Consider the following 26796-nt stretch of genomic DNA (forward strand, 5'->3'; position numbering starts at 1 on the left):
GGGTAATGTGGGGTCATCTGTGAAGCTGGTAAGTCAGGAGTTTCTAATGCAGTTCTGTGAGAACTCCTCCCCTGAGCGTCCATTCTCCCCAGCTCAGCCCACCTCCTGACACCTCTGCTGCTCACAGATCTGGTCTCTGGGGGTGGGGGCTTCCAGAGACATCAGGCCAAGACAGTGGGGGGACAAGATGGGGTGATGTAGACAGATGCTCGTTCCCATGTAGCTGGCCAAAGTCCATCCCTACTTGCTCCACAGGTGACCCCCCCACCAGTTCCTCCTTCCTCTCCCAAGGCCAGGCTGAGCTGACCCACATGCCAGAATTCAAAGCTCTCAGAACAGTGGTTCTCAAAGTGGGGTCCCCAGACCAGCAGCATTAGCATCACCTGAGAACACGTTAGAAATGCAAATCCGGGGGCCATCCTGGTGGCGTAGCGGTTAAGTGCTCAAAGTCTGCTGCAGCAGCCCCAGGTTCGGATCCTGGGTGTGCACCCATGCACTGCTTGTCAAGCCATGCTGTGGCGGCATCCCATATAAAGTAGAGGAAGATGGGCACAGATGTTAGCCCAGGGCCAGTCTTCCTCAGCAAAAAGAAGAGGATTGGCAACAGATGTTAGCTCAGGGCTGATCTTCCTCACCAAAAAAAAAAAAAAAAGAAGAAATGCAAATTCTTGGGGTCCTCCCAGACCTGCAGACCCAGAAACTCAGGGGGTGGGGCCCAGCAATCTGTGTTTTAACAAGCCCTCCTGGTGATTCTGATGCCCGTGGAGGCTGGGGACCACTGCCTGGGAGAATCTGTGCCAGGGACACCCCTCTAAGTCAGAGAATTCCTCTGCCTCCGCAATAACAGCAATACTCGACCCTCCTACAGCTTCCAAGTGCTTTCTGCCTCCATGTGCTCACTGCGTCCAGTACCAGCCCTCCGAAGAAGAAAGGAATTATTCTTCCCATTTTACAGATGAGGAACAGGCTCAGGGCCTCGCCCAAGGTCACACAGCTAACAGATGGCAGACTCAGGTCTCAATCTGGCCCCCTCATTCCAAGGCGGAGGCTCTCTCCCGGACACCTTGGGTTTCCGGGGCTCCTTAGACGAAAGGAATAAACACATGTCCAATGGCCACAAAAGAAATACCTCTTCCAGCCCTCTCCCCAATTTCCAGCTGCAATCCCAGGAGAGAGCATCCAGGAAACATAAATTTTGCCTGGCGGCTGAGTAAGAGCTCCGAAAGGAGTGACACGTCAGGGAGATGGGACTTTATTTCTCAATGAAATAGCCTTTTTATGGTTGGAATAAAAGTGCCAGCGGGAGCCTAATGCCAGGAAGTAGCGAGCACATTTGATAAACTCCTTCAGCCAGGGGGCGGCTGCCCGGGAGGGGGCGGCCCGAGAGCGGTCAACACGTTTCCACGTGCGTGTTTCTCTTCGGCTTAGAGCGTGGAAGATCCAGGGGTCCTTCTGGTGGACCCCGCAGCTGGAGAAGGGCTGATCCCGGACCATGCGAACGTCTTCGCTCGGCCACCCGGTCCCAGGAACGGGGCTGCAGTGCGCAGAGCGGGCAGCAGGGGGCAGCATAACCCACCGTTCCAGCGCGGGCGAGTGGGCGCTGCGGGGGCCGCCGGCAGGGGGTCTCTGTGGTTCTGCCCGCAGAGAGGGTCAGCAGTAACCCACTCCCCACGACCTCTTCCTCCTCCGTTCAGTCCTTCGCATCCCCAGCCCCTTCTCAGCAAGGACGGTTTGTCATCCTTACTCTGGCTGTAGCCTCTGCCAATCCAAATCTTTATGGGGTGGGGGTAAGGGGGTAAGTGAGGGCTCCTCCATCCCCTTGCCTACCCTCTAGCCGGTTTCTCGAAACTTCTCCAGGCTTGGCTTTGGCCCTGATTAACCCTCTTGGCTTCCTTCTGAGGGGCCTCTTGAGGGGGCTCGGAGTGTATGCCTGTGTGTAGGGTGTCACTTTTAGGGGGGGGACTGCAGCCTTCCTAGGGGGGAGGGGCAGGAGAAAACCCTGAAGGACAAAGAGAAAGGGAGGAAACCTCCTCATTTGAGAATGTGCGTGATTGGCAGGTTTACGGCCTCGGGAAGGTGCGTGGTATTCCGCACAATCAAGTCATTTTTAAAAATAATCTCCCTGCTTAAGTCGTACATGCTGCTAATTGCATTTTAATAAGTCTCTTAAAATCTTGCCGTATTTTTTAATATCCTAATATTAGGTAAGTGATTGCGGGGGACACTGGAGGGCACAGGAAGTTTATATAACGGAGGGAGGGCTGTAATGATGCTGGGGGTGGCGGTGGCCACCAAGAGGCCTGTGATGTGTGTGTCTGTGTGTGTGGGTCTGTGTCTGCATGACGTGTGATGGGGGGTGTGAGTGTGTGTCCGTGCGGAGTGTATGCAATGTGTGTGTGTGAATGTCGGTAGACCAGGCTTCCCCTCTGACCCAGCCCATCCTATTCCAAGGATGAGGGTCCTGAGCCCAGAGAGGATGTGACTTGCCCAACACCATGTAGCGGGAGGGAGACCCATAGGGGAACTCCCACCCCAGTCTTGTGAGAGCAGGGGAAGAACCACCTTGGCACCATCCCTGTCACAGCATCTTGCACACGCACTGCTTGTTCTACCCTCACTGCTTGGTGACATGGGGAAGGAAAAGGTGGGGAGCTCCAATGAGCTCCTTGCGGGTCCCATAGCAAGTGAGTGGCAGAACTGGGTGAACCTGGAGTCGGCTCCTGTGCCTGGGCAGGCTCTTAACCCCCACTGGACAGGACAATGAGCTGGGCTCCAAGGACCTCCCACCTCTCCAAAGGGTCCAGGGCCAGTGAGCACCGTGTTGGGAGCAGCAGGGGAGACTGGCAGAGGCTGGAAGTGGATGGTGGGTGGCTGTGGTCCCTTGTGCTCCCAACCCCTGTTACTACGCGGGCGGGGTCCCAAGGCCAAGGGCAACATGGCACCTTCCCCTCAGAGTCCCCAGAGGTCAGAGGCCTGGCAGGGCCACGGCTGAGGTTGTCAGGCCTTGGACCTTAGTGAGCTCTGGACTTCTGGAGGCCCCCTGAGACCCCCACTGGCCCTGGCCTTCCCCTCCCTCCTCCTCCTCCTCACTACACGCCTCGGCCGGGTGGGAGGCACATGTTGAGAGAACTTCTGAACAGGAAGTCAGCGTCCAGGTCGTCCCCAATCCCTTTTCATGTGGTTTCTTTAATCCCCCGGGCTGGGTTTCAGAAGCGTTTTACAGTTTCAGTTTTACAAAGCTACGCTCCCTTTAATGTTGGCGTTTTTCAGGAGGTGGGGGCGGGGAGCAGCTTCAGTCAAAACATGTGTGTTTTACATCAGCCAGCTGCGGACCTCGCAGCCCGGGAGGGCAGGCGGCAATGTGGCCTCCAGGCTGGGCCGGGTGGATGCAGACAGCCGGCCAGCCCGCCTGGGTGAGCCCTTGAGCCCCTCTCTCCCTCTTCCCTGCCTCCCTGCCTGCTTTCTTCTCTCCTGTGCGGGCCTCCGTGGAGTTCACCACAGCCAGTGAGGCCAGGGCACCCCACTTCCAGCCCCCTGACCACCGGGTGCCCCCTCTCGTGGATGCTGGTCACTGCACCAGGTCACGCCTCCCAGACGCGGGCATTCTGATGTGCCATATCCTCCAACCACCTGTGTTTTACTTACTCAGTATTTTCCCTTAAGTCAGTGCACTTTTTTCACTTACATAGACACTACCTAAGCAAAAATATCCATGAAATTGTGAGTTAGATGTGCTAGTTACTTCTATCTGATCTAATATACAATAAACAAATCGACAGCTACTAAAATAAAAAGAAAAGGCCACGTAGCACCTAAAATCATCCTGCCAGCCACACCTGCTTCAGGAAATCCTGTGTTCTATGACCTCCTTCCCTGCGAGAGAAGATGCAGTTCTCGCGGCGAGGCCACGGGGGCGGTGACATTCCCAGTGGTCAGTCTGTCTACGAGGCCGGGGATTGAGCTGCGGCATCGCATCTGCCTTTAGGGCAGGCTGGTTGGCCTTCGAGTTACAGGCTTTGGAGGAGCCACCTGAGGCTGCTCTGAGCTCGCCAAGGAGAGGGCTGGGTTCCTAGGCAGTGTGGTTGAGTGGAGAGAGCATAAACTTTGGAATCAGTCAGACTTGGGTCCAAGTCATGGCTGCCCTCCCTCCTGAGTGCGTGACTGTGGGAGAGCCTCGATCTCCCGGTCTGTGGAATGGGGACGCCCACACGCGAGGGTCAGACACGTCTGGGACGTGCGTCTGCAGGCCTGCGAGCCCGAGGGTCATCCCTGAGCGCTCAGGACCTGGGTCTCACCCACTTGGCTCCTGTCTCTGGCTTTAGCCCCACTACCTCCCCTCCCTGACCCAGGAGAGGCAGCAAAATGTCCCCAAAGGAGAGGACCGGGAGGGAGGGGCATGTCCTGGAGGGCTTACACACCCTCCCTCCTCATGTACTGAGTGGTGTGAGTGTAGAACAAGCAACGGGTGTGCCAGGATGCTGTGACCCGGATGGTTCAGCCAGCTCCATGTGCCAGGAGGAGGAGGACAAAGGTGGTTCTTCGTCTCCCTCGGAGGTGGGGTGGCTGGGAGACTCCAGAGGCTGTTTGGACTGGGGGTAGGGCCTACGGCGCTCAGTTTATGCTGCCTGGGGTGGTATGGGGTCTGGGACTGCAGAAGCCACGCCCCTGGTACAGCAGATGCCCTAACACCTGCTGGCCCCAGAGCTTTGCTGCTGCCTCGTGGCCTCCAGTTGCAGGCTCTGCAGGGCTGGGCCAGGGGAGGGGCCTGCCACAGTCCCAGATGTAACTTTGCCTCCATTATGGCCGGGTGGGGGTCCCCTGAGCATGTTACCTGTGGTCTGGGCTGCCATTCTCTGGCCACAGAGGTCAGTGGTCCTGCCTTCCCCCTGGGTCAGGGGGTATTCCCAGGGGATGGAGGAGAGAGGAGGGAGCAGAGCTCAGGCCAGAGCACAAGGGACCAGCCCTGGGGGTGGGCACTGCCCAGCAGCTGGTTCTCCGCCCTTGGTGCCTGGGAGTGGGTCAGAGACCCTGCAGGACTTAGCAGTGGTGACGACGATGATGACGACGATGCTGCTGGTTGATATGTCCTGAGCATTTTCCAGATGCCAGACATGGTGCTAAGCACTTCACATGCATCATTCCATTCCACCTGCTCTGTGATACTAGGAGAGCACCTAGAACAGTGCCTGGCGCACAGTAGGCCCTCAACACATAGTTGTTGAATTAAAGAGACAGAGAGGTGGAATGATTCTCTCAGCTCTCAGCCACCGTGCTCTTGCTGTGTTTGTTCCTAAGGACTGACCACTCAGGGTGGATGGCCAGGCATTGGCAGAAGAGAGATTTGGAACCGCGGGTCCCCCCAAGTCCTTACACGTCACGCCCGCTCCCGCTTCTCGAGGGAGGCTGTCGCTGCCCCTTTTGGGTCTATGGGAGGGCAGATCCCCCCAGATCTCTGGGGGATCTTCCTCTGCTTACCCCCCAAGCCACCCAGGGGAGAGACGCCCTTGGCCTGGGGCCTCTTCTGCTCCCCTTGGGGCAGCGAAGGGCTGAGCCTGGCCGGGCGGCAGCTGCGTGGGGCCCAGGGAAGAGGGAATCAAAGGCAGCCATGTGGGCCCGGCTTTCATCTCCCAGCTTCAAAGAGGTGCAAACAAACTCTGTCCCCGTGCCAGGCGGCAGCTCCCTCCTTGAGGCCCCAGCCTGCTCTTCCCCTCCTCCCTCCTGCTCCTTCCTGGAAAGCCAGCAGCGCCTCGTCCCGGGGCACCCCAGCGGGGCCCCGACTCCTCGCCAGGCGGGAGGAAAAGGGAGGCTCTGCCGGGGCCGAGGGAAGGAAGCGGCTGGGACCCTCACGCATGTAGGCATTCCTGCAGAGCCAGGCTGGGAGCGGAGGCTGGTTACCCCTCCACCTGCCATCTGATCTCTGTAGAACCTTCTAGTCTACAGCTGTGCTGTCCAGGACAGTGGCCACACATGGCTACAGAGCACGGGGTATGTAGCTCGTTGAATGGAGATGTGCCAGCGGGGTAGAATACACACGGGATGTCTCAGACCCAGTACGAACAAAATAATGTAAAATATCTGGTTCATCATTTTTACGTGATTACATGCTGAAATGATAATATTTTGGAACTATTGGGTTCAAAAAGTATGTTACTAAAATTAATTTTACTTGTTACTATTTACTCCTTTAAACGTGGCTACTAGATTTAAAACGATGTATGTGGCTTACTTTGTTTTATTTGGGCCCTTCTGCTCCAGACCACATGCCCATTTTGCAGCAGAGGGGCCTGACACTGGGAGGGGTGTTGGCACATGACACCCGGCTGGTCCTCAAAAAAGTCTACGCAATGAATGAGTGAATGTCCAGTGCTGGCTTCAGGGGAGGCGTGGATGAACCCTGTCCCTGTGTCTGCCCTCAGGAGCTCCTGGACCAGAGTCTAGTCCGGTCTGGGGAGGGGCCATGGTGGAATCAGAGACCCCAACTGTCTGGGGGCCCTGGGCCTCTGAACAGAGGGGAGATGAAGAGGCTTCTGGGCCCAGATCCTGGCTTCCCTACTTCCCAGTTATGTGACCTTGAGTCGGTTACTTAACCTCTTCTCGCCTCAGCCTTCTCATCTGTAAAATGGGGCTGATGATGATGATAATAGCGGCTCCTTCATGGGGTTGCTGGGAGGACTGAAGGAGTTAACACACTTTACGGAGCTTGGCCAACTCGGGTAAGTGCGCGTGTCAGCGATTAGTGATAACGTGGGACAAATGCTACAGAGCACAGCCCTGCACTGGGGAGAGCCCCTCCCAGCTGATCCTGAGTCCCCACCGCTGGGAGGTGGGAGCAGAAGGAATTCTCTTACTTTCCCTCCAAACCCCTTCTCTGGGTCCACCCAAGTCGGGGCCGGGAGTGCCTGCTCTCTGGGATCAGTCTCCCCCACCTCTCCTCCTGTCCTGTTATCTCTTTGCTCCCCAATACCCGCACCCCTGCCCTATCCCAGCTCTGTCCCCAAGGCCCCTTTGCCCCGGAGGTGGCTTTAGGACTTTCTTCTTTGGAGAGAACTGCCCTCCAGGTAAACACACCTTCTCTTGCTCACTCTGACTAAGGACCTTCAGGGAGGGCTGGGTTGGCGGGGAAGGAGGAGGAGCCCAGCACAGAGCCTGACACAGGAGGCCCCTCCCCAGGAGGAGAGGAGGACCAGGCCGAGGGGAGAGCGGGGTTCCCAGAGGTCTAGGCTGGACCTGGAAGGATATGGGCTACCAGAGTCGGGGGCACCCCAGGCAGGGAGACAGCCAGAGTAATGGCTGGGAGGCACATTTGGAGGCATCGAGATGACCATTATGTTCATGGTGGGAGTCAAGGGGAAAGCCACAAGGCTGTTGGGGACCCCACTGTGCAGGATTTGCTGATGGGGAGGGGGAGGGGGCTGTTCCACAGATGGGGCCGGGGATTGGGGCACCCAGAGACGGTAGAAGGAAGTGAGACGATTGGAACCAAACAGGGCCAATGTGAACCAGATGTGATGAGGGTCCGGGCTCCTGCAGGAGGGCTGGAGGAAGAGCAGGGAGCGAGGCAAGCAGGCTGTCACCGCCCCCCCACCCCAGACCCAGGCCAGTGTGGTTCTGTAGCTGCCAGTCACTGAAAGGTAATGCAAGCCACACCTGGGAGGTGACTTGTGTCACGGCTCCCAGGTTGCCCTACAGCCAGTCTCTTGGGAGGGGGCTGAGCAGGTACACGTGGGTTGTGTTGGGGGGCCAACAGCCCCCTGCCCAGCTCAGCCCAGCCCTCACTCAGCTCAGCCCTCACTCAGCTCCAGCCCAGGGAATGCTTGGGGGTCCATGCTCTGGGCTCCAGAAGGTGCTTCCTCCTGGTCTCTTGCTGCTACCATCAGCCTCTTTACTCACACTGCACACTTCTGCTCCAGACACTTCTCCCAGGAAGCCCTCCCTGATTCTTTGATTGGATCAAGCACCTTCTCTGGGTTCCCAGAGCTCCCGATGTTTATTGCAATGGATTGTAACTGCCTCCTCCAGTGAGCCACCTGGACGCCCCCCCACCGCCCCCGACACTCAGCACTGGTCCTAAGGGGGTAACCCTTTTGGCCACACCCTCTGGCACCCCCAAGCCTCTCCAGACTCCAACTCCTCCCTCAGGCCCACCCTTTAACCCTCTCTACTCCTAAGGCCACTTGAACTTTATATATATATATATATATATATTTCTTTAATTGTCTTTTTAAAAAATCACATGAATCATTCAACAATAAGTGCTTGTTGCTAAGATTACAAACCACACAGAAGCATAGAGTAAAATGTGCAAGACCTCCTTTACCTGCACTAGCCCCCCACCCCTACCCCATCTATTCCCCTCCCCATGGCAACCATTGTTAGGTTTGCTGTAGGACTTGCAAAATCTTTTTTTTGTGTGTGTGGTAAAATATACATAATATAAAATTTACCATTTTAACCATTTTTAAGTGTATGGTTCAGTGGCATTAAGTACATTCACGCTGTTGTGCAACCATCACCACCATCTGCCTCCCGAACTTGTTCATCTTCTCAAACTGAAATTCCATACGCTTTAAACACTCACTTCCCGTTCCCCCTCCCCCCAGCCCCTAGCACCCACCGTTCTGCTTTCCATCTCTATGAATTTGACTCCTCTGGGTGCCTCATATAAGTGGAATCATACAATATTTGTCCTTTTCTGTCTAGCTTATGTCACTTGGGGTATTAGCCTCAAGCTTCATCCATGTTGTAGCACGTGTCAGAATTTCCTTCTAAATCGTCTAAAAAGGCATCCACACATGTAAATGTACATACACAATACAAATGTGTTTTATCCAAAACTGAAAGCAAACCACATGTCTGGTTCCTTGACTTGACATTGTCTCCCCTCCCTGAATGTCCCAGAGATCCCTCCACAGTAGAGCCTGACCTCATTCTTTTGAAGGGCTGCATAGTATTCCACATCTAGTTGCTTCCAATGTTTCCAGTGAGATGCAGTGCTACAGCAATCATCCTCATTCACACCTCTCTGAGCTCCTCACTGGGAATTTCTCCAGGTTGCATTCCTAGAGGTGGAGTTGCTGGGTCAAATATTTTGTGCATTTTAAATATTGATAGGTGGTATATATCGATCATTTCCAATCACCACTCCACACATGACCTCTGGGCTCAAGAATCCACAGGGCAAAGTCCAAAGGCTGTGGTCTGGTATTCAAGACCTTTCACAGCCCCGCCCGTCCTCCTTCCCCCAGTTCTATGGCCCTGCATCCGAGATTTTCAAACTGCAGGTCGTGACCCACTGATGGGTCATGAAGCCAGTTTAATGAGTGATGACTAGCATTTGAGAAAAAATAATAAAATAGGATAAATTAGTACAGAAAACACGACAGTGCATTGCGTGTAGTAGGGTAGGTGAAACTTTTTCATTTCTGCTTTGTGAAACTTTTGTTTCATTTATATATCTGTGTGTGTGTCTGTGTGTGTGTGTGTTACAATGTAAAATATATTTCTTGCTCTGAATTTTGAGAAGCACTGCTTAACATTTCTGCACCAGCCAAAACCCCAACATAAGCACATTCCTGCCCCAAGCCTTTGCTCACACAGGTCCTCCTGTTGAGGCACCCTCCTCCTCAGCTATCCTTGTCTAAGTCTTTCTCACCCTTCAAAGTTCAGCTCAAACGGCCCCTTCTCCAGGAAGTCTTCCGTCTCCTCTCCAGCCCATGGGGCCCTCTCCAGCACTCTGTGTCTCCGCTCCTCCTACGGCAGCTGAGTACACGCTGGCCTGCGGGGCAGATGACCAGGCCTCCGACCAGACAGGCAGCTCCTCTGGGAAGGGACCTGTCCGACACCTGTCCCCACATGGCTTCTAAGAGTGTGCCTGCACACAGAAGGGCCAGGGTCAGGCTTATGACAATAACTGGGATGACACTCTTGCTGGTGTCAGTGATCATGTGCTGGTGGCAGTAAGTGGTGGTGGTTGTAGGGGACACTTTTCATGCTCACGTGGTCACCCAGCACCCTGTGAACTATCTTCTTAGATCCAAGGCATCTCCCACATGATGAGTCCTGCTTTCCCAAGGCAGAAATCAGAAATTCACTTTCCCAGCGTCCCTTGAAGCTAGACTGTGGCCACGTGACCTTGCCTCCACCAATTAGATGCAGACGCAGGGTTTCGATGTGGAAGATGCACTGGCAGGCTCAGTGTTGATGGGTGTGCCAGAGCATGATGGAGAGAGAGCCGGATTCCAGAGGTGGCAGGGGTGGGGGCCTGGCAGGGGCATCCCGGCCTGCTTTGGTGGTTTGAACTGCCATGCCTGTGCTCAGTGACAGCAGCAGAAGAGTCTCCACTCGCCCTGGGTGCTATTCCAGGCTCGGAGTCTGAATCTATGGTGCCTCTGGAGAGTTTGTGAGTTACCATATACCCCTGTATTTCAGGTTTATTGAAGTATAACTTACATATAGTAAAATTGCCCTCTTTTTGTGTACCGTTCCATATATCTCGACAAACTTATACAGTCATGTAGCCACTGCCACAATCAAGATACAGAACATTTCCATCACCCTCCACAGTTGCCAAGTGCCGCTGTGTGGTCAGTCCCATGGGTGTGCTAGCGCTGGCTAGTACGGTTTGTGAGAATCAATTGTTGAATCTTCAGGAATTTTGCAAGCTGGTTGCTAAACATAGCCATCATTAAATATTAAATTATATAAACTAACAAATAACTTATATTACAAACAGAGGTAATAAATAAAGTCATCCGTTCCTAATTATTTTGCTGCATGTTACTCCTTATGCTCTTGAGATCACGTTTATCCGGTCTGTGCGATGGAACTCGTGCATAATGACGTGATCCTGCACAGCTCCTCTCTGCTCCGAGCCCAGTGACCTCACGTCGCTACCTTGAATCTGGCCATGGTGGGAGTATTTACGCCAGAGAAATTGGCAAATGCTACCAATCGGGTTTGATTTATTGTTTCGTTGATTGTCTAGACATAAGAAAGTGATGGAGAAAATGTGAATACTGCAGATTAAACGTAAAAGTGAGTCATGTCTGTAGCCATTACATCGTGAAGAGCAGGAAAAGTTAAGGAAATGTTCTTCCAGGATTTAAAAACAAGTATCTGATTCAGCAAAGAAGTCACTCACGTTATTGATGAACCAAGGAAGCTCTGACATGTGTCTTAGTTGTTTTGTTTTTGTCTTACTCTTGTGGCCTGGTGGCTCCCCAGGTATCATCCCAGTACAACCTGTTGACAAGACAAAGCTGAGTGTATTGCTTACCATGGTAAGGGAGACCACCACATCAGAGCTGTGTCAGCGTCTCAAGGTGGGGAGGCAAGGTGGGGAATCCACTGAGAATTGGAAATTTGGTTTAAGGATGGTCTTTCAGTGCAGGGGTTTGATTGGGATTGGGTTAGGGTCACAGTAAGCCAGAACTGGTGGAGACAGCAAGGTAAGGATTTTTGAGGTAAGGGAGTTAAAGAATCTTAGGGTGTAAGCTGTCTGTTGATGTTTTCCATTGAAGGATTGGTAGGTCTCTTGGGAAGTTCCTATAATGAATAATCCAGTCATTTGCCTAGGCAAGAGTCTCCTGGAGTAGCACAAAGACAAAGGAATACTAAAGTCTCGTTAACGTAGACTGTAACTTGTGTGGGGGGAGGTAGTTTCAGTGTTCGGGGTCCAAGTTGTGTGAGGGGAGGTGGTTTCAGTTCTTGCTCTTCAATGTTAAGGAAAACATCAACCGACATTCATGTTGGAACTACACTTTTTTGTTAATTGCACCCACGGGTTGGCTACAGATACGTGAGTTTGGTAAAATTAACTAAAACGTTCTGTGAGAATCATTTGGTTATATGAAATTTATAATTTTATTATTTAGAAATCGTGTGCTATAAATTCAGCAAAGTTGCAGGAGCTCAACACTCAAAAATCAGTTGTGTTTCTATAAAAGCAATGAACTCTCTGAAAAGGAAATAAAGAAAACGATTCCACTTACTATAGCATCCAAATGATTAAAATACCTAGGAAAAAATATCTAGGAGAAAAACCCAAGGAAATGAAACTTGTACACTGAAAACTACAAAACATTGCTGAAAGAAATTAAAGACTTAATTAAATGGGAATACATCCAATGTTCATAGATGGGAAGGCAATATGGTTAAGATGGCAATATTCCCCCAAAGAGATGTACAGATTCAATGCAATCCGTGTCAAAATTCCAATGGCCTTTTTTGTAGAAATGGAAAAGCCAATCCTCGAATTCATATGCAATTGCAAGGGACCCCAAATAGCCAAAACATCGTGGAAAAAGAAAAACAAAGCTGGAAGGATGTATTAGTTTGGTAGGGCTGCCGTAACAAAGTACCAAAGAGTAGGTGTCTTAGGCAACAGAAATGTATTTTCTCACAATTTTGGAGGCTAGAAGTCTAAGATCAAGGTATTAGGCAGGTTCAGTTGCTTCTCAGGCCTTTCTCCTTGGCTCGTGGGTGGCCATCTTCTCTTCCCTGCGTCTTCACATGGTCTTCCCTCTGTACATGTCTGTGTCCAAATTTCCTCTTTGTGTAAGGACACCAGTCATGTCGGATTAGGATCCACCCTGGTGACCTCGTTTTAACTTAATTACCTCTCTAAAGACTCTATCTCCAAATACACTCGCATTCTGAGTTACTGGAGGTTAGGACTTCAACATACGAATTTTGGGGGGACATAGTGCAGCCCATAACAAGGACTCACACTTCCCTATTTAAAAAGTTACTACAAAGTGACAGTAATCAAAACAGTACCTTCTGTGATAGTGACATAAGGACAGGCATAGAAACCAATGGAATAGAACTGAGAGTCCAGAAATAAACCCAAACATCTATGAGCAATTGTTTTTCCACAAGAGTGTCCAGACCATCCAATGGGGAAAGAATAGTCTCTTCAACAAATGGCACTGGGACAATTGGATAACAACATGTAAAAGCATGAAATTGGACCCCTACCTCACTTCATAGACAAAAATTAACTCAAAATGCATCAGTGGGGGCCGGCCCCGTGGCTTATCGGTTAAGTGCGCGCGCTCCAATACTGGCGGCCCGGGTTCAGATCCCGGGCGCACACCGACACACTGCTTCTCCGGCCATGCTGAGGCCGCATCCCACACACAGCAACTAGTAGGATGTGCAACTATGACATACAACTATCTAGTGGGGCTTTGGGGAAAAAAAAAGGAGGAGGATTGGCAATAGATGTTAGCTCAGAGCCAGTCTTCCTCAGCAAAAAGAGGAGGATTAGCATGGATGTTAGCTCAGGGCTGATCTTCCTCACACACACACAAAAAAGATCCATGCATATTGCAGACTCCAGCTTGTCAATCCTTCATAAAACAGGAGAGATGGAAAGTGGGGTGACCCTCAATGCCATTCCCAGGAAGGTACTATGGATATACTAATAGAAGTATTCAGAGGCGCTCGTATAACGGTGTCCATTGCATCACTGTTTATTGTAGGTAAAAAAATGAAAACATCCTAAACGTTCATCAATAGGAGAATGGCTAAATAAACGGTGGTATATCCTTACTGTGGGATATTATGCAGCCTTCAAATAGAATGAGATAGATCTTTACAGACTTCCGTGGAAGGATAGCCATGATATTATTGCTAAAGGCAAAAAACAAATTGCAACAACATATACAATCACATTTTTTAAAAAGTATGTACAGATGTATGTTGGTACACGCAAAGAAAATGTCTGGAACCACACACAAGAAACTATTAACAACGGTGCCTCCAAAAGAGAGTTTTCATGTAACAAGCTTCTGATCTGTTTGAATTTATTGCCTTGAGCAGTTACTACTTTAATCTAAAAATAAAACACACACACAATCACACACACAAGGTGAGGTGGGGCGAGATTATTCTCTTTATTTTAGAAACATGGGGATGGAGGCATGGGGGTGGGGGGTGTTGTCCTGACTTGCCCAAGTGGGTGGCCGGGGAGCCAGGGGGAGGAACTGGCTAGACTGGAGTCCTCCTGTCTGGTTTTCCAGGCGCTGCCCCGCCCCTGCCTTCCTCAGAAGCCAGGAGTCCTGCCTCCTTGCCTGTCCCAGGGTGAGGCTGATCTCCGAGCACTGGTCAGCACAGAGATAGCGGCGGGGGTTACAGCCTGGGCCAGCCCCTCATCAGCCTTGCCTCTGGTCTCCCTCTGTGGTCTTCCTCATCTCCCTACATGGGGGTCCTGGAGCCCCAGGGAATGGGGCTCCAGCAGCCCAGTGAATACTTCCTGCTGGATGCTGTTTAGATGGGTCAGCTGAGCAAGGGCTGAGGGTAAGGAAGGTAGAGGAGTGTTTCTGGATACATGGCCTGGGGTCCACCTGCATCAGCACCCCCTAGGAAGTGTATTAAGAATGCTGAATTAGGGGCCGCCCAGGTGGCGTAGCAGTTAAGTGTGGGCGCTCCACTGCGGCAGCCCGGGTTCGGATCCTGGGCGCACACCGAGGCACCGCTTCTCCGGCCATGCTGTGGCGGCGTCCCATATAAAGTGGGGGAAGATGGGCACGGATGTTAGCTCAGGGCCAGTCTTCCTCACACACACACACACGAAAAAAACCACACACACACAAAAAAGAATGCTGAATCGGGTCCTGGGTCCAACCCAGACCCAGTGAATCCAAACCCCTAAAGAAGTATATTAAAGCCTGGGTTTTATAGGATTTGGCTACAGCAAATACTATGTGAGACACAGTTCAAAGCTTAGTTGTCAACCTTAACTGCCCACTAGAATCACCTGGGGTGCTTTAAAAAATATAGGTGCCCGGGTGCCCCCCCAGAGACTGATTTCATCGGTCTGGGATGCAGCCCGGGCATTGGTATTTTTTCAAAGCACCCCACGTGATTCACATGTGCAGCTGAGCCTGAAAATCACGGCTTCCATTCCAATGACATCAGAATCTCTGGGCTGGGACCCAGGCATCTGAATTTTTTCAAACTCCACAGGTGATTCCCACGTGCAGACAAGCTGGAGCGCCATTAACGTGGAACCTCGCTGCTCAAAGTGTGGTCCTGGACGAGCAGCCTCAGCATCAGCTGGGAGCTTGTGGCAAAGCAGAATCCCAGGCTCCACGCTGCCGAGAACTGCCGCAGCAGAACCTGCATTTCACCAGGATCCCCAGGTGATTCGGGCGCACACTACAGCTGGAGGAGCTTAAGAGGACTTAGCTGCAGCAGGGCGAAGGCAGTGGTTCCCACCGTTAGGACAACCTGAGAGTTAAGAAAACACCCATTGCCTGGCAGCACCCAGGCCACTTCACTCCCGGGCATCAGTGGTTTTAAAGGTCCCCAGACGATGCCACTGTGCGGGGCTGAGAAGCACGGTGCAGAGGGCTTAGCTGTGGCAGGGGCGCAGGAGGAGGGCAGTGTTTGGGGAGGTGGTCCCTTCGCAGTTAAGGGCACCTCTGGGGTCAGCCCGGATTTTATTCCACTTCTCGCGTCCTGTGATCTGGGGCAGGTTATTTAACCCCTCTGAGCCACAGCTTCCTCATCTGTAAGATGCGGACACTAACGGTACCTACCTCCCAGGGTTGTCGGGACGAAATCGGATAAACCAGGACAACCCTGGCAAACCCGACACACTAAAGTGTGAGGTGTGGGCCCACCACTTAACCTCTCTGAGCCTTGCTTTCACATCAACAAAATGTTAATAATAATAATAATAGTCTGGATGTGGCCCCCTCCCACAGGTGTCATAAGCTCACATCCTTCCTTGCCCACCTGGAGGCCCTACATCCCAAATAGACCCCATACCATGTACCCAGAGACGAGAGAATGTTTTATTGAAGACTTCTTAGGGAATTAAGGAAGAAGGTAACTGTATTACACCCCCCACAGCAGAAACTTTTCCAAACTGTCCACTGGAAATCTCTGTTTCTTCACTCCAGGTTCCTCTGCCCTGCTGGCTGCCCCTGCTCTTCTCGTCCTCCCACAGCCTCTGGAAACCCTTCTAAAGAGCAATTCTGCAAAGCCACACCACATCCATATCTCTTAGCAAAATAAGAGCTACCTGCCAGGCTCTGTTCAGAGTGCTGTATGCAGAGAATCTCATTCAGAATTCACAGTAATCCTAGGACGTAGATCTATAATTATGCCCATTTTACAGATGAGGAAACTGAGGCAGAGTTTTGGTAACTGTCCCAAGGTCATAGCGCTTCTAAGTGCGGAACGCCGATTCTAATCCAGGCTCTGAGGCTGTCCCCTTAACCTCTCAGATGTCTCAGGTGTTGTTGCTCAGGGCTGGCAGGAGGGGACTCACTCGGTCCACACAGGGGTAGAGTGAGGAGTAATTAGAGCTTATTTCACACAGTACAAATATTTACCAAGCACCCACTAGGTGCCGGATGCCAGGGACACAGGGGTGAGCATAGAAGACGTGGTCCCTGTCCTCACAGAAATGGTCCATTATATTGTTTGAACAGGAAAGAAAAAAGCCCCATCTAAACCAGAGGATCACAAGCATTGTTTCTGGGCCCTCCAAGGCTTGTAGGGGCTGCTTGGCCTGTAGCCAAACCTCGCCCCCTCCCCACAATTCACCCAGAGTCAAGAGGAGACAAGCTCCCTCCTCCCGCTGACCCTGCCGCGGGGTTGGTCTCTGGTGACAGAGAAGCAGAGCGGGGTCACCTGGCTGCAGGACCTTAGGCCACAGGTGAGCCGCAGCCCCAGCCCAAACCTCGGCTACTTCTCAGGGGGATCTGGGTGCCCCCCTGCGGCTTCCTCCCTGCCCCTCTCCCCCCAGATGCTGGTAATTGGTAGACAAAGGAGTTTCAGACAGTTGGGGACCTGCGTCCTTTGAGTCCCTGAAAACATGCTATTATTAATTAAAGACTTTGGCTTCGGTGGGGCCCGTGCCTGCCTTTTCCTGGCTGGGCCTCAGACTTCTGTCTCTCCAGTAGTCTCTTCTTGCTAAATTTTTCAGTGTTTTTAACATCAGACTGATGTTACGTATAATTACCAACTTTGCACCCAAATTATATTTGACATGGCTTGTGTGGGAAATTAGACCATTTCAGCTCCTACAAATTCACCTGGGGAAGCCAAGGCAGGCATGAGGGCGTGCTGAGGGGAAGTAATTTAAATATTACATGTGCTCTCGTGAAAATGCCAAAACTCTTTAAACTGCCAGGAAGGATTTTGTCTCCCCCTCTACTTGCCACCCCCCCCCCCCAACCAGCTTACTGAGTACACTGGGGGTCGGAAAGCAAGGACCTGTGGGCGGGGGGCTTCTGTGTAGCCCTTTCCATTGGGGCATTCACAGGGATGACCTGGTTGGCTGGGGAGAGGCCTCCAGAGATGCTGATAGGGGCCCTGGTGTCACCTCTGTAGGGAGGGCCGGTCACAGTGGTGTCTGTCTATCTGTCTGCCTCTCCATCTCTCCCTCTCCTGCCTCTGACCTATCTGTTCCTGAGCCAAGGGAGAAGAGGCTGTCCCCTCCCCACTGGGACATGGTGGAGGATCGGGGTAGGAAGAGTATGGCCACAGCACCCAGAACCAAGCCCTCCCGGGACACTGAGACTGGGGCCCACAGGCCAGTCTACGCAATAGCCCATCACAGAAGTCCCCTTTGGACCAGGGGTTTTGCTTTGTCATTTCAATTCAATAAATCCTAAGCACCTACTATGTGCTGGGTGTTAGGGATCTAGAGAGGAATAAAACTCATTTATTCAACAAATGCTTATGGAGAACCTACTGTGCGCCAAGCACAGTGCTAGGCCCTGGGACCATAGACATTTAAAAGGTTCATTCATTCATTTGTCCATTCACCACATACTAACTAAGCACCTACTATGTGCCGGGCTCTGTGCTGGGTCACGGAGATGAAGGAGGCTGTGCCAACCCTCAATTGCTCGCAGTGAAACTGGGGAGACAGACTTCTAGGTAAATAACGACTTACTGGGCTTATCAAGCTGGGAGGCCAAACCCTGCCTCAAGTTGCTCCCCTGCTGATGGAGGGAGGGAGACTCTGCTGGCTGCTGAGCACTGTCAACTGGACCTGTGAGTCTGATGACAAGGCAGGAGCTCTGCAGGTGACGGGCCAGCCCTGTCCCGGCCCTGAGGTCCATGGGGGAGGGGAGATGAGAGGCCCAGCCCGGCAGGATCTAGGAGAGAAGGCTCCTTTTTCTCCCCTTCCTGCACACTGATCCCTGTCCTAGACTACAGAGAGGACAGCTGGCCCTTGCGTGAGGGTTACCATCTGCTGGGAGGCATCCTGGGCGCATTTCAGAGGCAGGGGTGTGAGAGAAGGATGGAGGAGGCTGAGGCATCCCCCTCACCTGTTGCCCCTCTGACCTGTGCCCGGGAAGGTCCAACACCTGAGAGAAGGCAGCCAGAGGCAGGGACGCTCAGCTCTGAATAAAGGGGCTTCAGGGAGAGACGCCCTCCCAGGTCTCAGAACCTTCCAAGTTTGTGGAGGGCCCTGGAACCGCAGCCTTGGAGCGGTGGGGCTGGGCAGCATCCTTGGTGGGCCACCTGGGAAATCCTAATCCAGGACGTCCCTTAGACTGGCGCTGGACCCCCAGGTTTCTGTCGTCTTCTCTCTCTTTCGCCTGGTGTCCTTCTCTTCCCTCACAGCCGGGGGAGTCAGCACCATGACCCCGCATTCAAGATTTGGTGATGTCTGTAACCGATGGTGTTTTCCAGACATGCTGCCCCAATGTCTCTCACCCCACAAGTTCTTACAGTGTGATCTCGACGGTCCTCTCTTCCAGGCGTGGCATCTGCGTCCCTCCCCCGGAATCTGGGCAGACCTTTGCGAATGCCTCAACCAACGGAGCATGCCAGCAGTGACACTATGTGACTTGCGAGGCTAGATCACTAAAATTTCATGCACTCCTGCCTGTTCTCATGGGACACTGGCCTTCGGAGCCCAGCCACCACGCTGTGAGGGAGCCCAGGCTAACCCACGTGGGCAGACCACATAGAGAGATCATGCGTGGGCTCCAGCCAGCAGCCAGATGCGTGAGTGACGAGCCTCAGGCGATTCCTGCCCTGGCTATCAAGTCACCCCCAGCCTTTGGGTATTGCCAGAGAAGGCCCTAGAATCGTGGCGCAGAGACCAGCGGTTCCCACGGTGCTGTCCAAGTTCCTGCTCCACACAATCTGTGGGCATAATAAAATGGTTGTTTTATGCCACTCAGTTTTGAGGGTGGTGTGTTATACAGCCATAGTTGCTAGAACAATCTCGCCGGGACCTCCTCATTTTCCCACACCCCTTTCCCTCCATGGAGGGAACACGCATGTTCTCCCACGCTCCTTGCCTTTGCCACACTATTCCCCTGGCTTCGAGCGCCCTTCCTTCATTTTTCTAGCAAATGTCGGACTCCTTTGAGACGTAGTTCGGCTTCACCTCCTCCTCCAGGAAGCCTTCCTGACCTCCTGTGGCAGATGAGGTGCCGCTCGCCCCGCACAAGGCTTGCCTCGCTTTCTCCCGTTTTAGTGGTTGGTTTTCTCCACCAGGCTGTGAGCTCCTGGTGGGCAGGCATAGGTCCTGTTCCTCCCAGGCATCCTCGCCTCCTGCCCCAGCTGGCACCGGCTGTGCCTGGCACACAGGAAGGGATTGTTTGACAGACTGGAAGACACAGAGAATGCATGCTGTTCACGCGGGCCTGATTGCGACTCTGAGTGAGCTGGAGTTGGGCTTTTCCCTCTCCAGGCCACAGTGTCCCCACCTGTGAAATGAGAATGTTGGATAAGGAGGAGACTGGGGGATCCTCCAGCTCATTTGCTCTGAGACCTTCTAAGAGCGGGGAGGCAGCTGCCCTGGACTGAACCTGACAGATAATAACAGGACAGGGAACGGAGAAGGAAAGGGAACGAGGTTCCGTCTGACCATCTTGCTCCTTTTCCCAGCCTTTGTTTGAAGCCTGGGGACATTCAGCAGAATCCAGCCCCTGGGGCATGAGGGAGGGTCTGCTCAGAGCAGGAGCACCCAAGGACAGGGCCAGGACTGCAGAGGGGCAGGTGCGGAGGTTTGGGGCCTGTCGGCCTGCAAGGCCGGCTTCTCCCCCTCACTCGTTGTACCACTCAGGCAAATCACTCCACTTCAGAGAGCCTCAGTTTCCTCATCTGAAAAATGGGGCTAGCAATAAAGCCGCCACCATGGAGAACTGCTGGGAGGATCTGAAGCTGAGATGGTGCCTGCGAAGGGCTCTGCACGGTGCTCCGTGTGCTCCATGAATGGGGCCATTAGTATAACAGAAGCCATCAGTAACGAGAACTTGCCAAGAGCAATGGGCCAAGCATCACATGTTCTCCCGAAGTCAGTTCCCACCAGAAATCCTGCGGGGGGCTATATCTTCATTACTGTTTTATAGGGGAGGGAACGAGGCTCAGAGAGGGTATGTGACTTGTCCAAGGCCACACAGCCATGAAGAGGTGGGGCTGGAAATTAGAACCCAGGTCTATCTGTCCCCAGGGATCTTGTGGCCTCCTGTCCCTGGGTACCTCCATGCAGGGCAGGGCCCAGAACTGTGACAACTGACACTGAGGCACCAAGAGCCAGCCTCAGCGCTGCCCACGACTGTGACAGCAAAGAGAGGGGTGCAGTCTCTCTGGGCTCTGCTCCCCACCCCAGGTCAGAACAGACTCCAGCCCCAGGGCTGAACCCCCGCAGCACGAGGGCATCCAAGAGTGGGCACCAGGAAGGGACCATGCGCCTGCCTTGTGGGTGGGCTGGAAGCTCTCCTCACCCCCAGCTCTGACAGCAGAGGCTAGGGGTAACCCTACTGTGCTGAGGACAGGCCGAGAGGAGCAGGTGAATGACGCTTCCCCCCAGTGCCTTCCCTGAACGAATGGCAGTCATTACAGCCCCTGTCAGGGCCCTGCCCACCAGGAGCACAGTTCTGCTCCCAGCAACCCTGACCACCCCCCGTGTACACAGGGGCAGACACCCAGGTGCACGCACGGTCGTGTTCACAGGCCCATGTGCGCACGCTCACCACGTGTGAAGATGCACAGACGACTCCCTGGGCTGGGCATCTGCAAACGCACATGGCCTTGCACACTCAGGGCCGTGCACCCCTGTCCAGGCCCAACCCTGATTCCTGAGACCACCTGGGCACGTCCACACAGACACGCAGCAGGTCCACGGCCCCTAGTGTTCGTGTGTGTGTGTGCGCGTGTGTGCGTGTGCGTGTGTGTGTGTGGGAGATGAAGATGGTGGAACACGGTCTTGAGAAGCAGAGGGTCCTGGAGCTGAGGCTTTTATAAAAGCCACAAATGGACCTCCCTGTGTTCTGAGCCTCATTCAGTCCTCGTGACAAGCCCATCCATCAGGTAGTAAGATAGTAGCTCTTATTATTCTCATTTCAATGATGATGAAACAGAGGCCCAGAGAGGTTAAATAGCTCACCCAAAGTCACACAGCTAGATCAGAGTCAGACAGTTTGGCAGCTCAGAGCCCAAGGCCTTAACCCCAAGGGGATCCTGTGGCTGTGGGGTGGGCCCTGGCACCCTGTTCCTTCACAACCTCCCCTGTTTGCCCTCCCCCTGCTTTGTGGCCCCTGTCACACACACAGTGTAAGCCCCACAGATTTACAAACAAGCATCTGTCTTGTTCCCTCTGCATCCCCAGGGTCCTGGCACATAGCAGGGACTCAACAGATGTGTGTTGCCGGGAAGGACTTGGTGTATGAATGAACAGGGTCCTCCAGCCTCAGCACAGAGGACACCTGCTGTCCCAGGTCCTGAGGAGGGAGGGGGTGTGATGGACAGGAGGCTGGGGCCACTTAGGGGCTGCAGATGACATTCCCAGCTCCTTCCTGCCTCGGTCTGTCTCCCTCGATGGGAGTGCAGGCGTCTGAGCTGGGGCTGGTGGGGCTGGCCAGGGACTCCTGAGCTGGGCACAGGGCATCCTGAAGGTGGCCCCTCCGTGTTCTGTTCTCCCAGGATGGCCATCAGGCTTGGGGCGGGGCGGACCCTCAGTGCACGCTGGCCCCAGGCAGTGCCCAGCAAGGCAGGTCTCTTCTTGCCTCTCTGGTATCCATCCTGCCCCTTGGCCTGCTCTGCCCCTGCCAGGCCCCCTGGTGCCCCCGCCCGCCACTAGGTGGCACCAAGTGCCCTGAGACGGTGGGGAAGCCGCTTGGGGTGGGGTGGGTGGAGGGGCTGGTCCCAGCATCCTCCGTTCTGGCGCTGGCTGGGCTTCCTGCCCCATGGCTCTTCCCTGGAATGGCACGGCAGCCCCTAAGCGCTGAGCTGTGCTAAAGGATTTTCATACATAACCTTACATTCCCCCACAAGCCTCACAAAGGCCGGAAGAGGTAGACACCATTCTTGTCCCCATTGTACAGATGAGGAAACTGAGGCACAGAGAGGTTAAAGCAACGTACCCAAGTCACATAGCTAATAAGAAGCAGAGCCAGGACTCAAACCCGTCTGCCTGGTTCCATTCTTTTTCTTTTGTGAGGAAGACCAGCCTGAGCTAACATCCATGCTAATCCTCCTCTTTTGCTGAGGAAGACCGGCTCTGAGCTAACACCTATTGCCAATCCTCCTCCTTTTTTTTTTTCCCCAAAGCCCCGGTAGATAGTTGTATGTCATAGTTGCACATCCTTCTAGTTGCTGTATGTGGGACGCGGCCTCAGCATGGCCAGAGAAGCAGTGCGTTGGTGCGCGCCCGGGATCCGAACCCGGGCCGCCAGCAGTGGAGCGCGCGCACTTAACCACTAAGCCATGGGGCCGGCCCCCTGCCTACTTCCATTCTTAACTACTGCTTCCCTAAAGCTCTCTCATAAGGGTCGGTGGCCCCCTGAGTGAGCCAGCAGGCCCCAGAGCTGGCAGAGGCTCTGAGGGAGCCTTCAGAGAGGGGAGGCTGGCTTGGAGGGTTGGGGAGGGTTTGGAGGGGAGCAGCTAGGGCCTGAGAGCAGGATGGAGGGGAGAATGGAAGAGTCCCTGCTCCTCCCCGATGCCCTAGCGGCTGCCTGACAGAGGGTCTAGGAAATGGAAGAAGGAGTACAAGGCAGGGTCAGGGCCCGGAGAGGGAATCTGGGCTAGGGAGGCAGAGCCAGCTCCCCCAGAGTGCCAAGAATAGCCGGGAGAAACTGGGGGAGCGGGCACAGAATGGGGGAGGAGGCGTCCCAGATGTTACAGGCAGTGCTGGGTCCAGATGGCGCTGAAATCGGGAGGCCCTGTCTTCAGTTGTGCATGCTGCGGTGGGTCAGGCCCAGCCTGGGGGCCCCAGCTCTGGCAGGCTGGTGGAGCCCCCAAATGTGGGAAGCTGGGCCTGCCCTGGGGCCTCTGGGGAGCAGAGCAGGGTAGGCCAATGGCCAGACTCACCTGGTGCTCAGATGCACTCCAGCCTTAGCCCACGATGACAGCTAAGTAACAGTGCTGTCCATCCATCCATCCTTCTGTCGACACATGGATTGTTCATGTGCCAGGTGCTGGGGACACCACAGCGAACAAGACCGACAAGGTCTCTGCCTTCTTGGAGCTTACACTTTAGTTTGGGGGAAATAGGCAACAAACAAGAAAATGCAAAACAGAGAGATGAGACAAAAAGTGATGGAGGGTCTAGTTCAGATTGGGTGATCCAGGAGGACTTCTTGGAAGAGGCAGTATTTGATGTAAAGGGCCAGAAAAGACTTTCCAGGCAGAGGGAGAGCAGGAGCCCAGACTCTAAGGCAGGAGTGAACTTAGTGGGCTGGAGGAATAGAGTGAAGGTCGGTGGATCTGCTGCAGAGTGACCAAGGGGCAGGGGCTGGGAGAGGAGGCAACCAAGGAGGGCAGGGCCAGACTGAGGAAGACCCTGCCAGGGCACAGACTGTCCCCTAGGTGGGATGCAATGCTCTTGGAGGGTGTTAGCACAGGAGAGACAAGATTCGGTTTGCATTATGGAAGATTACACTTGTTGATGTTGGAGAATGGATCATGGGGTAAGGGTGGGGCAGAGAGACCGCTCCAGGCCCCAAGGGCTCAGTCTGGACACTGTCAAGCACCTGGGTGGCTGGACACAGTGGAAAGGGCACCGAACTGGGACTGGCACTCTGCCCTGGGTTCTAGTCCTGAGCACATCACTCACTGGTTGTGGACCTGGAATCACTAGCCGTCCCTCTCTGAGCCTCAGTGTCTTTATCTGCAAAATGGGGCCAAGCACAGCTGCCCAGCCTCCTTCCCTGGAAGGCGGTGAGAGTCCGGGTTGGGGCAGGACAAAGGGCCAGAGCTTTATAAGGTGCTGTGGGTGAGCCTGGAAGGTGGGACGTCCCTGAGCCCGGGGCTACTTTGGGGGACAGATTTTTCCCGAGAGGAGTCGATAATGGGGTGACATGCTTGAAATCATCACTGGGGGTCAGCCTTCACTCCTGGGCCTGGGGTGGCAGCTCGACTCTCAGATCCCCAGACGCTGCCTGCACCCCTCCCCCACACTCTGTCCCTCAATATATTTTTTTCTTGCATCTTCTTTTTAAAATAAAAACGCCGGCCGCTTGCGACTCGCTGATGTTTATGCCTCAGTAATACATTATGTATTATTTTGTTTTAAGCACAGCTTTTGCATCCTGACAGTAACAATAAAATGTGACTATGGGATTGCTAATACAGACAGACTAATGTTTCCATCGCCCGCCTCTTTTTTTTGCGTCCTAAGCACTTTTGAAAAGGCTCCTTTTATATTCCTAATAAAATTATAGCAAAATACATCGATTTACTGGAAAAGAGTTTAGGGTCGGGGTTGAGATTTTTCTTCCCCGCCCCCTCTGTGGGCTTCTTTTTTTTTCCCTCCCCCAAAGGCGGATGAATATTCTGAATCAAAGCTTCTAAATGCTTTTTGACCCTCGACCCCAGGTGGCATCCACCCGCTGCTGGACAGGCTTACCTGGCCCCCAGCCAGCCTCCGGCCGGCATGTACAGCGCACTGAGGACTTTGGCTGTTGGGAAGTGGGGGTGCATCTGTGTCCGGGCAGCTGTGTGTTGAGGTGTGTGGGGCTGTGTGTAAGATGACTGTGGTCTGACTGTGTTCCAGGGTGTGTGCTAGAGAACACTTGCCCGTGTGACTGTTTCTGTGTGGGAGCTGAGGGTGTCGAGGTGTGTGCCTGTCTGTCACGGGGTCGGGAGTGCCCTGGGGCGGGATGTGGTGCCGGGCCGTGGCGTGTCTGTGGGTTTATGGATGTGAGAGGCAGGTGTCTATTTGGAGGACACTGAGGTCACTGACTTTCAGGGTCAGGTTTGTGTGACAGTGTGGGGTGGGCTGAGAGGTGTCAGCTTAAGTCAGGGACAGTAACTGTGTTTGCTTCTTTCCCGATGACGAATGTACATTGCCTGTTTCCAAAAAGACTACATATTCAGGAGTCACTTTCCATCTGAAAAATGGGGTCTCACCTCAGCCGGCCACTGATCCCGTCTCATGCTAGCAACGTGTGTGTGTGTGTGTGTGCGCGCGCGCGCACGCGCGCGTGTGTGTGTGTGTGTCTACACAGGGCTCTGTGAGGTCCGGGTATACATGAACCAACCATGGCAAGGTGGTTCCACGTGTACGGGGGCCACTGCCAGCTGATGTGGCTGTGCCAGGCTTGGGGGCTGCCTGAGCCAACAGCAGACATCAAGTCCCTGGATGGGTAGGGAGGGGCGACCCTCCAGCGGCAGGTGGCCTCCTGGGCAGGGGTGGTGTAGGCACAGCTGGCAGGGAAATGGCCCCGGGCCAGTGAAGGAGAAGCTGTGGATGGAGAGAAGGAAAGGGGCCCCGGGAGAGCGAGGACCCCACCTTCATCATCTTCGACGACATGGGTGCCAAAGTAGGGGCAGCAGGTCCTGCTGGCTCCAGCAGGAAGAGGTGCCCTCAACCTTCTGCCCTGGGTATGCGCCTGGTGGCCCAACCCAGAATCTGAGGGCAAAGGCTCTCTTTCTGGCTCCTTATGCCTTGGTTTCCTGGGTTTATGAATGTGAGTTTCCTGGGTTATGGATTCACTCTGCCCCCAGAATCAAAAGTCTGAGAAATAAAGACACTCTCAGACCTCGCCACCCCCATGGTGCCCCCTCTAGGGAGTCAGACCACCGGATTCCCTGGGGCCCCCTGGGACCCCCCGGCCAGAGGGGCTCCTTCCTGGATGTGGAGCTCAGGGGAGGACCCCGCAGGGAACCTGGATCCCCCGCACCCCAGCCTGGGCCGCGCTCAGTGCCCACGGCCCCGCCTGCCGCTCCAGCTGAGTCTCCTTCCCCCTCCACCCTCCGCGCCCGCCCGCCCTCTCCCAGTGTATGTGGATTTGCACGATTCAGAAACAGGGAAGAAAAAAAAAAAAAGGAATTGGGTTTTGTGTACTAAGCACTTTTGAGGGCAATCTGGGGCCCCCTAATCCAGAGGTTTATAACCTCCCCAGCTAATGCTCTCTGACACTGTGTTTTGATATCATTACTACATTATACTCACAATTTTTGAGTGAAAAAATACAGTACTTAGAAAGTCGAAATTCATAAATAAATTCATGTCAAACCGCACTTAATATTGATTTTGTTAGTGTTCAGATTCAATAATAAGGTACTGCGTGCATGAATATTTAAATATAATCATCATTTCTGCATCTCCTAATGGCCTCTGCTCCTCTACACTCAATTTAAACACAATTTAAAAACTATAATGTATTGAAAAATACTAGGATTTAGCAATAAATCATCATCGGGAGATTCCAGGCCTCTCATAGGGTGGCTCGATATGAGTTTCTCTGGGGACTGTACAATTAGATTCGTGTTTTTAAACTTCTCAATTATCCATATACCATAATTTTATGTGAAAGTTTGTTTCGCTTCCCCCCGCCCGCCGCCACCCCCACCCTACTCGGCCCCCCC

General features: G+C 53.5%; 1 protein-coding gene across 1 annotated transcript in view; it reads left to right on the plus strand.

Moving 5' to 3' along the window:
• CIROZ (ciliated left-right organizer protein containing ZP-N domains) overlaps nucleotides 1-26796 on the plus strand; it is an 85255-nt gene that overhangs the window by 32914 nt on the left and 25545 nt on the right. Inside the window, 2 exon segments of the mRNA XM_087445764.1 lie at nucleotides 16565-16672; nucleotides 16763-16768. Of these exon segments, the coding sequence (XP_087301890.1) occupies nucleotides 16565-16672; nucleotides 16763-16768 (114 nt within the window).

The sequence above is a fragment of the Ceratotherium simum genome, chromosome 22 (assembly GCF_057802395.1).
Source record: "Ceratotherium simum simum isolate JZ-2026a chromosome 22, ASM5780239v1, whole genome shotgun sequence".
Lineage (NCBI taxonomy): Eukaryota > Metazoa > Chordata > Mammalia > Perissodactyla > Rhinocerotidae > Ceratotherium > Ceratotherium simum.